This window comes from Morus notabilis, unplaced genomic scaffold (assembly GCF_000414095.1).
Source record: "Morus notabilis unplaced genomic scaffold, ASM41409v2 Scaffold604, whole genome shotgun sequence".
Lineage (NCBI taxonomy): Eukaryota > Viridiplantae > Streptophyta > Magnoliopsida > Rosales > Moraceae > Morus > Morus notabilis.
This window is the reverse complement of record NW_010362300.1, coordinates 150106-160942: the sequence shown is the minus strand read 5'-3', so window position 1 is coordinate 160942 and position 10837 is coordinate 150106. Positions and strand designations below refer to the sequence as shown.

At 34.9% G+C, this 10837-nt stretch overlaps 1 protein-coding gene across 2 annotated transcripts; it reads right to left on the bottom strand.

The window, feature by feature from the left end:
• Positions 1–2064: 2064 nt before the first annotated feature.
• LOC21402992 (protein ACTIVITY OF BC1 COMPLEX KINASE 8, chloroplastic) lies at positions 2065–9892 on the bottom strand. 2 transcript variants are annotated; one of them, XM_010101595.2, is made up of 21 exons: positions 9266–9892; positions 8576–8711; positions 8156–8322; positions 7685–7805; positions 7471–7571; positions 7057–7155; positions 6657–6767; positions 6487–6566; positions 6290–6359; positions 5736–5809; positions 5587–5656; positions 5381–5469; positions 4679–4803; positions 4222–4302; positions 4079–4139; positions 3916–3970; positions 3700–3798; positions 3531–3620; positions 3044–3103; positions 2829–2948; positions 2065–2702 (listed from the first exon to the last, which is right to left on the bottom strand). In XM_010101595.2, the coding sequence occupies exons 1-20, from the start codon at positions 9758–9760 to the stop codon at positions 2832–2834; spliced, it is 2301 nt and encodes a 766-aa protein (XP_010099897.1). In that variant the 5' UTR covers positions 9761–9892; the 3' UTR covers positions 2065–2702; positions 2829–2831. The 2 variants fall into 2 exon arrangements, with proteins under 2 accessions (XP_010099897.1, XP_024023620.1); XM_024167852.1 differs by having other exon boundaries at positions 5587–5650.
• Positions 9893–10837: the final 945 nt, after the last annotated feature.

Genomic DNA, 10837 nt, shown 5'->3' with positions numbered 1-10837 from the left:
AAATGAACGGACTATATTTAAAAAGATTAACATATTAGGTATAGTTGCATAATTTAATAGTTGTTTTTTATTTATTTTTTCCTTGTAACAAAATCAAATTAGAATAGGAAAAACTTATACAAAACTAGGATAGAAAATGCTTTTCTAACTTGGAGTTTGGTCCTTTACACGTGTTATTTATTTATTTCTTAAATAAAAGGCATGGTAATTAACATATTGGTAATGATTTGTTTTTAACGGGTTCCACATTTGTTTAAAAATAAGGTTAATTTCACAAATAATTTCTGAAATTTACTATTAACCTCATTTTTATTTTCTGACGTTTAAAACCACTCAAACTTAATCTTGATCTATTGTCATTTTAATCAGTTAGTTGCTAAAAGAGAACAAAATACGCATGATATTTACTTAGTAGAGTGATGTTTTACATTTTTGCATCAGCATGCATACATATTTTGTGTTCTATAGCAGAGTGTTATTTTCTATCATATCACATGTATATTCCGTTTTTTTTAACACCTAAATAATAAAAGTACAAAAATTGAAATAAAATAATGGATCCGTGTTAATTTGAGATGTTTTAAAAAGTCATGGACGAAAATGAAATTGAGAATAAAGTTTAGAAACTATTTGCGAGATTAACCGAAAAAAGGTCCATACAATAATCCACAAATAAAGCTCCTCATGTTTGCTAATCACTTCCCGCAGAATACTTACATTTAGGATGTAATCTACTAAAGTACTGTTTTTTTTTTTTTTTTTTTTCCTCTTAAATTTAGTCTTTAATAACATACATATCAAAACGAGCAAGGCTACTCAGTATTTACTACAACGGATGTCTAGAATACCACATACATGTGATTTAATGTGTTTTGCACTATTATGTGGCTTCATTTCATTTTAATTCCATAGTATATTGGGATTATGCACTTCGGCGACTTTCTCTTTGACACCTATTTTCTTTCTGAAATTAAAAATAAATAACAGTAATCAACTCTGATTTTTTTTTTCCTCAAGTTATCAATCCTGATTAGTGAAAGGAACATCAATAATAAAACTACAGCACATAGTAAGAACTATAATATATCTTAATAGTACATTAAAAGTATTAAATGGACAGAAACAAACCTTTACATTTAAGACCTTTAAAATAAATCACACAACACTCGAACATTTAACCACAACAATCTTTTATAGTTATCCCACCACACTTGGTAGTAAAAACAAGTGAAAGGCGGCAACTAATTAATGTAGTAAAATTTCCTAGCGTTAAATCTAATATAATCGGAAGATGGTCAACTATTACTTGCTATTGATCACCACTTTTGTTTAGCATTTTTGCTTCCTGTTAGGACGCAAGTCACACTTTTTTGTTTCGATTTTTTTTTTTTTTGGGTGTTTTTTTACACTATTATACCATCAAGCTAAACAGGAATTACATAAGAAAAAAGAAACGAAAGGGACGAGAAACCATTTATGTGTGGATCAGAAGGAGAAAGCAATGTGCTGGAGGCAGCAAAACGTCAGCAAAGGTGTCAAAGTAGTGAAAAACAGCAACGACAAGTGAACACAAAGGACCACTTCATAAACAAAAAAATAATAATTACCCTGACTTGAGGCATCAATCCCAAGAAAAAAAAAAAACCATCTCTGCTTCAAAATGTGCCTCTACAGTACAAAAATGTGCAGGACAATAACCAACTAAGAGAAACAAACTAGCAAGCATCATCCCTGTACTGTGTCTGTTGCTGAATACATAACCCGCTAACGGCGACAAGAAAAAAAGTTTGAACACATTTAGTAGAGTTTGGTTCATGATTCAGAATTATAATTCAGAATTATTTTTGATTGTAATGAATCACGAACTATAATTCAAATCATGCTAAACATTATTCAAATTTCAAAGCTTCTCACTTTTTCAGCAAATGGGAACAACGGAAGGAAGGAATATCACATGCAAACTGAACACATATTCTCCAGATAGTTCTACTTTCAATCAAATCAGAACAGAAAGGGTAAAAGTAGAGAAATATGACAAATATGACATCTGAAATGTCCTGTGAGAAGACAAAGTTTGAAGGTGACTTTGAAGGAAGCAATGAAATGTTTCAGTATCAAACTTGGCTTAGATGGTATTATTCACCAGCATTGTTTTATCGAAATTCAAAACTCTATATATGTTACAGCGATACACGAGAATATTACTAAATCCTTTTCCACAAAAAAAAAAAAGAATATTATAGAGAAGACCCCACCGTTCTAAATTATGATGGGAAAGGCCACATGACGCAGTCCCACAGCTAGAGAATAGTTACAAAAATAGCTCTACAGCAATGCCCACAAACTACAAGCTGCCAAACGCGACATTAATCAGCCTGCTAATGAGGTGCATATTGAAGAAACAGACATTTATTGGGGAGCTACAACAAAATGTTATGGGATGACGCCTAAACTATACCTAGTGGCAAGGTGAAATTTACACCTAAAAGTTTCAAAAGTGCGAGTTTTGGAAGAACTGCCAGGTGCTTCAGTGTCGGACATCTTCATTGCAAACTGGCGAGGTGCAAGTTCTGGAGCATAATTTATAAATAAGGAACCGTGACAAGAGTGTTTTCAGTGTCTCACTTTATTTGGATAGTTAAGTGGTTAACTTGTCATTGCAAGCTGAATATCCACTTGTAATCTGAGATGGTCCCAATTGACTGAAACGAAAAGAAGATGAGATTATAAGTTGATCCGTGAAATTAGACAGATCTGCGTCATGTCTATGTGTAGAGACTAGAGAGAACAAAATATCAACAATAGTACGTAAGGCACGGTTTACTTACCAATTACGCAGTTCCTGTTATTAATCTTTCCCGCTCATCCAACTTCTTAACCTTTATAAGGCCGATGAGAACTTGAAAACCAAAAAATGCGCAAATGGTATAAGCGCCAATGGCAGGGACCTGAAAAATCGAAATGAATTTAAGTATGGAACAAAATGTACAGTAAATCTTGGCAGGAGTACAAAAGAAGAAAACAAAAACAAGTGATAGCTTACTCGTATGGAATTGATATACAAAATTGTTGCGAGGTTTACTAGGCTTCCAGCAGCCACTGCCTGTTAATTAAAGACGAAAACAAAAGAGATAATGATGTAGCAAAAGTCAGGTAATCAAGATTTTCAAGCATTTGCCACAGTAAATACATTTTACGTAACACAAGATACCCACAATCTACTGGTTCTTTTCTCGTGTTCTCTAGACTCTTAAACTAACTTATTAGCCACCCCCTATCAAACGGAAATCTATCTTTAATGTTTCCCGGTAGTCCTTCACATATCCCAGAACGAAACTGAACAATTAGGCCCCTATTCTCTTTCTTTTCAGTTTTTAATGAGGATTGAAAGCCTAATTGCCATCTAAACTTCAAAATTTGTTTGATAGAACTCCGTATAGAGCTGAAAACTTTTCCTTTACAAGATCATACCAAACTGAAACATACTCAGGAAAGTAAAGTAAGATAATATAATTTTAAGAGGTACTCACATTCCCAATGGTCTTCTGAACAGTTGCGACACGCTGAAATGCCCTCTCAGATTCCAGTGCCCGAACTCTAAGCTTGAGATCACCTTGCTCCTGTAAAATTTGCTAACGCGGTTAGTACTTGAATAACTCTTGTGATAAACATAGCAAAACAAACCTCTACAGTTCATACCAGTCTTTGGATAATTTCAGCCAGCTTTGCAACTCTATCCGCCTGTCTAAATAAGTTGTAAAATGCTTGAGACTGCCTATCCCATCTTTTCCTTACGTCCTACAACATTCGTAAGATCAACATAAATATAGGAACTGCATTTAAAGTTTTATATGAAGATAGTTCCAGGATTAGTTAAGATCTTATAGATCACATTGTAAAGTACATCAAGTTTACCTTTAATATAACTTCGATTCCAGCTTCCCGAAACTTTAGCAATTCCAGTGCATAGCTATAAAGTAAAACATTCAAGACTTGTCAGTTATACAACATCATATCCAAACCATAGATAGCACAAATACAATAATTCCAAACCAATCGTAAAGCCAAGGCCACTCACGGTTTGGCAATCTCAGTAATATCAAATCTAGGATCAAGACCCTTCCCAATGCCATCCAATACTGCAGAGAAAATAAAATTATAAAAAAGGGTTCAAATTTACATGTACCGTAAACATCAAAGAAACAAATTACGTTGTATCACCTGAAAATGCTCGGACAACGAACGTGAAAGTAGCAGGAAATCGGAAGGGCTGATCTGCTGCAATTGCTAATAAATCTTCCCCTGTTAAAAGAATACAACAATCAGTAGGACGCACCTCATGTTCATCAGATGCTATAGGTAGATTAAAAAAAGAAAGGAACTAATGTGATACTATGCGATTCAGATACATAAATTTGAAGAAGAAGAAGAATTTCAACCTTAGCCCTATGTCTAAGCATATAAGAACATACATTCGAACTTTTAAAACCAACTTTTAGTTATGACTTTTCTCAAAAGTATCTTGACATGTTACAAATAGGTCTGACAAGTGTCAACCAAAAATAAATCAATTCGTCATATTCTGAATCTTAAATTATATATTGCTATTAAGTTATCTGAATCTAGTCAACAAGTTCAAACTCTTTATCACAAGTACAAAATTATTTTAGTGAATTACCAATTGCAGCTAAACGTTCTTTTTTCTTCATTGTCTTTTCCTCCTTAGTCAATGGCCTTTTAAATCCAAGTTCAGTTGTTGCCATTTCCCGCTCTTCTCTCTGTGCAGCAAGACGCTCTTCAAAACTGCAAAAAGAGATTTGTATCATCAGCAAATAAGTAGTCGCTAATTCATCCATCTTTTGTCCCTCCAAACTACAGAAGGTAACCGTTTTTAGTCTTTAGATTACTTATATGAGAAATCATTCTTCTAAACTCAACGAACAACATGCAGTGAGTCATATCAATTATAGTCAAAACAAAAGATATTCTGTTGTGCATACAATTGTCAAATTGCAAAAATATCTCGCTTTCCATATAGATGCAGACAATGACATAACAGTCTCGTTGATGATTACTGGAACGTTGTTATGAGAGATGATGTAGGAAACAGAAAACTTAGCATCCTCTTTTCTGACTTAATGAAAGATTCACTGTCAAACTATGTTGAGTTTTGTAAGGATTTTTTGGGAAATTGACTGAGGTTAACGTGATACAGACAAGATGAGCAGAGCTTTTGAATTACTCAACTTTAGCAAATTTGTAATTAAAAAAATATGGTGTGCGCGTGTGTATTAGTGAGATAAAGAAAGAAAGGACAGGATCTATGAACAAGAACAAAAAGGAACACAGTAAATTTCTCTGCAATCTTCTCTTTAGTTACCTATTAAGGAAGAATAGTGCTGTTCGTCTGACAGCTGTCATATCTCCAGTTGGCACAAGAACGCCCATTTGTATCATTGCCTGGAGGACCTGCACTCATGTAAAAGATTTCATAGATAAGGAACCATAATTCGCCATTCACATCGCTGATTGCTGTTCAGGGGATTTAGGCATGAGTATGGCTACAATTAGTGAAGAAACAGTTACCTTATCTGGATCCTTCTCATAAACTCCATAGAATACTTCCAACAAACCTTCTCTGATGTTTGGACTGATACTGCAAAGTATTAAAAAAAAATATGTTTGGAAAGAAAAGCACAAAAGAAAACTTTGATAGCTCGAGGCCGGGGAAATACCTTCCCATCATCCCAAAATCATAAAAGATCAACCTTCCACCATTGACATCATCAACAGCAATATTCCCAGGATGCTGTGTGAAGAATAAACCAGACTTCAATCACCGTACGAAAGACATACATCACATTTCAGACCATGCAAGAAGGAAAATTTCCTAGAACATGTATCCAAGACGCAAGTTGGAACAACTTTGGTAACAATGCAACTCTAACTGATGGAGGGACACCATATTAAATAGGTAAGTGGTCATGCTTCTTAAGTTAAGAGAAAAGTAGAAAAGGAAAATGCAAAATACAAACTTCCTACTTGCTGTATAACCACAGCAATCAAAGAGAGAACCACATAAACAGTAAACCACTATTTCAGTCAAGAATTGTGTTGCCCTTAGTACACATGGTATCACTCACTGTTATTTCAACTTCTTCAACTCTCGTTCAAACCACTTACCGAACAATTCATCCAATTTTCCTCCACAATCACCAAATATTGTAACCATCATAAAGAAAACCATATTAAAACATGCTACCAGAAAATAATAATAAAAAGAACTTACAGGGTCAGCATGGAAAAAACCGTGAGATAGGATTTGTTCCAAGTAAGATTCAACAGCATATCGACCCAACCTGCAAAACAAAAGCCCATCACCAAACTCATCAAGAAAATAAATCATTCATAAATGCAGAATCAAAGGAATTGATATCATGTGTGAAAATCATCCACGGAGACAAAAAACAGAATAATTAGATTGACCTTTTCCGATCAACACCCAACTGATCTAAAGCTTGGATCTTATTTATTTTTATCCCTGGGACATACTCCATTGTCAGAACCTACAAATGAAAATGGAAGAGAAGGTTACATTTAAAATAAAATATTGTATGATTGAATGTTGAAATGTCATAATTACTAAAAAGTAAAACCTGTGGTGTGGTGTACTCCCACAATATTTCTGGGACTTTTACATAATCCATATTCTTGAAGTTGCTTGCAAATAGTTCTGCATTGGCAGCTTCCTTGTTGTAATCAATCTCCTGAATGTTTACGATGTTATTAGATGTTTTATATGAGGATAGCTAAGAGGAAAATGGCTTTTAAAGTAAATGAATGGGAAAATGAACAGGTTATCAGACAGAATAAAGTTAAACAAGTTTGAGTGGATAATACAAGTCATTTAATAGAATAATTTTGCGTTTTTTTTTATTATTATTATTTTACATTTACATTAGTACAACGTTTAGCAACACAAGCCAACTAAGAGAAAATTGCTTCCTTGCATAAGCCCTGATGTGATCAAATAAAGCAAACGGAATATATTACTACCTGGTACAAAACCGAGGCACACTCATCATATATAGCAACCCAATCCCTCTTTGCACCATCTGATTTTGGATCAATCTTTTGGAGGTATTCTGCAATTACCTGGTAGAAAACGTAAAAATGATTCCAAAGTTGCAGATGCATGTCAGAAGTTCAACAGATTTTGAGATGCATACATGCAGATAAAACATGCACAACCAACCAATACAGACATTGAGATATGGCACACTAGAAGCAGTCTAGAGTTGATAGAAAAGTTAATATAATGAAAGCTGTTGAGTTTCCCAAGCCAATGGAAACTGATGTTACATAGTAAAAATAAAGTTGCAAGAAAAATATACTATGATAAGCCTATGAACATAAAAATTAGAAAGCACTGAAGCAGTTATAATATGATTTTTCAACAAAGAAACTAACCCTCAGATTTTTTAGATCTATATCAAAAAGACCCTTAAGACCAGGCCTTTGTACTTTAACAACAACTTCCTCTCCCTTCAGTCTAGCGCGGTGGACCTGACCTGCATAAAGAGAGATACAAAGTCCAATAGTCATCCATTTTTCACTATTTCAAGCACACACTCGTATGCATTTCCTTGTTGTAACTAGAAGAAGATTGTGAAATCAAGATTACCAAGACTAGCAGCAGCTATTGGTTCATAGTAAAATTTATCAAAAATTTCATTCACAGGAGCTCCTAGCTCTTCTTCAATAATAGAAACAGCCGTCTCAGATGGGAAAGGAGGAACTTGATCCTGAAAATAAAAAAGTAAATTCAAATTTCATAATGCCTTAATGGAAAGGCAGGTAAACTATAACCGGAAGCAATTGCAAGTTTAAAAGGGATGGTCAGATAAGCCATTGTTCTTCACTTCCAGAAAAGCTAATAATCTAATAAAGCATGAACAATGAATGGTAACTTTTATTAGCTAAGTGTTCTTTAACATATGATCGTAAAAGACTGTCGAGTAGCAAAACCTATCCACTTTCCTGTTACAGGAACTGGATGATATCTCTTATTTCATTTGTGGTGTTAAAAGCAATTGGAAACATCTTCAGAGCAAGCATTCATACTTCCAGGAAGAAAAGATCAAAGATTACTAACCTGAAGTTCAGACAACTGATCAACATATTCTTGTGCAAGAATGTCCACCCTTGTGGAGAACTGCTGCCCAATTTTGATGAATGTCGGACCTAATCTTAAAATACTTTCCTTAAGCCACTTGGCAAGAGCCTTTCGCCTTAAGACTTTCTTCTTCTCTGTCATTCCCCCTGCATATTTATAATTTTGTTATTGTCAAGTATATACTAATAGCAAAGGGGAAGCTGTTGATAAGTAATAAAAACCAGCTAGGGGCATGCAACCAAAATACCACCACCAATCGTGATCCTAAAGGGATCCTTCCCATTCAAAAGTATCCTTTTCTATTTTGAGGCCTTTATTTTTTTGGCTAATTATTCAGAAGGAAATTTAACAATTTAAATCATTTATCATAAATGGGGCTTTTAAAGAACATATACAGACCTCGATAAGTGAATTTTCGATTGTTCAACCAAGCCTTAAAGATAAATGTTAAAACAAATCCCCATATTTCCAAGGTCCTCTGGATTGTTGAGTAAGTTTTAAATCTACTCCAACGGCCACCAGGCGCAACAGAAACCTGCAAAAACCATATTGCCATAATACTGTGTTATTGCAGCATTATGCACGCATAAAATACTCGATATGTCCTCGTGCCTACAAATAATCAAAAAAGGGCCAGGACTATAGCAGCAACACGCGAACTGTCACCTCTTCAGAAAGATATATAAATCAGCTTATGCTTCGACAAGTGAAGTTCACGGATTCAAACTCTCAAAGTGAAGTTCACGGATTCAAACTCTTAAAGAGAAAAATCCATATCCACCCCAACAAATTTTTTTCTAATACATTCTTGTATCAGTACGTATAATCTCTTGCTCAAGGCATTGACTGAAATCATGAAAAGTTTTCTGATACTGAATTGAACAACTAATCCCTAGCTACTGAATCGCTTAACAACATCACTGATTAAATCCTATGCCCGACATTTCTTTCTTACATCAAGACTACTGCATTAAAACGCCTAAGTTCTACTAACAACAGAATCAAACTTTTTCTAAATCTCAAACAGCACACATGATGATACAGAATTTCCGCCTAAATGAATACTAACTAAACATCGAAACCCCATACCTCGACATTTTGTGATCCACTTTGCTTAAACCACGCGTCTTCCTTCCCAATTTCCTCAATCCTCTTCTTCCTGCCTTCCTCCTTCACCTCCACATCTCGCACCTCCGCCACCACTTCCGCCTCCGCCGCCGCCACGCCATTTCCGTTCACGTACTTCGCCAAGCTTCCGTTGCTCGCCCCGTTCCCAGTCTCTACCACACTCACGCCGCCATTGGAGTGCCCCTCCACCGAACCGTCAAGAGCGTAACCGTTACCACTGGTGCTCGCAGTCGCAGCTCCATTACCACTCTCGATCAACCTCTTCTCTCTCTCCTCGACCACCACGCCGCCGTCTTCCTTAGCCGCTCTGATCCCCGACCTCAGACGAAAATCGCCGCCGTGATTCCTATATAGCGTGAGCCGGGACCTAGAATTCCTAGAGAGAGAAAAACAGCGCCTCGGCGTCGATTGTGGGAAGAGAAAATTGAGCTCCGGTATAGCTATAGAAGAAGCCATTAACGACAACAAGAAACTCCACAACAAAGTCAAAGCTTGAACCTAGATTTCATAGCATGGCACACAGAGAGAAACGTAGAGAGAGAAAGAAGAGAGAGAGAGAGAGAGAGAGTTTGAATATGGAGTTCGAGAGTGAAGAAGACGAAGAAGAAGAAGACAGAGTGTGCGTGTGAGGAATATGAAGCATCAGATTTTTTTTATTTTTATTTAATTTTTTACTTTTTGAGGGAAAATATGAAAAGGCCGGGAAAGGGGTGGAGGAGGGAAGGACACGTGGCAGACGAGAGATTAGTGTTTGGGAGAATGGAGGATTCTGATTGGTTGAGATTGTCCCAGCGGGATGTTCTCAGCCACAACGGCGTTTCGTATGTTTAGAATTCCTTTGGACGCTTTTCCGCTTACGTGTCTCTCCACGTGTACAGATTTCTTAGCCACTTGTCTTTTTCTTTTCTTTTTTTTTTTCATAAAAAAACAAAGAAATATATTTATTTTTGTAGGATCCAAAAATAATAATAAGAATTTTTACGGGAGGAGCTGAGAAAAAATGAAATATTAATAGTATTTTATTTTTCAGTAATTAAATCTACATTAAAAAATATTTATTTTATATATATTTTTTATTTTAATGTGATTTAGATTAGAATAAGAGACTATACATAAAAAGATTTTAATAATAATACTAATAATTATTGTTTTTTTACATCTTGATTCCATTTTACTTTTCTTCTGTGTAAAGTGTTTTGGTGTACTGATGTGTGGGATTTAAGAAATACTTTTACTCTTTTATTTTATTTTATTTTGGGAACGTACAAAAAATGGAAAAGAAACTGTTAAATCGCGATAAATAATTATTTTGGGAACGTGCTTTTGAGTGTTTCTTCTTTTGTATGCATATTATTTTAAAAGAATTTCATTAAAAAAAATGTTATTTTGAAAGAAAATAAATTGTCAACTTGGAACTTGTACCGCTTGTTATTTTGGAGTTTAATTTGAGTATAATTTTTGAGTTAAATTTGAGTTATAATTTGAGTTTGTGTTTGGTTGTGTACATTTAAGTTATGGTTTGAGATAAGAATT

What these genes read in the sequence shown, in the direction of transcription:
- LOC21402992 (XM_010101595.2), bottom strand. Translation starts at nt 9,760, where the DNA reads ATGGCTTCTTCTATAGCTATACCGGAGCTCAATTTTCTCTTCCCACAA. An exon ending in GTTTTTTCCATGCTGACCCT is followed by an intron (nt 5,810 to 6,289) that starts GTAAGTTCTTTT and finishes TTCTTCACACAG; the next exon opens with CATCCTGGGAATATTGCTGT. An exon ending in GCACTATTCTTCCTTAATAG is followed by an intron (nt 4,804 to 5,380) that starts GTAACTAAAGAG and finishes CTCTTTTTGCAG; the next exon opens with TTTTGAAGAGCGTCTTGCTG.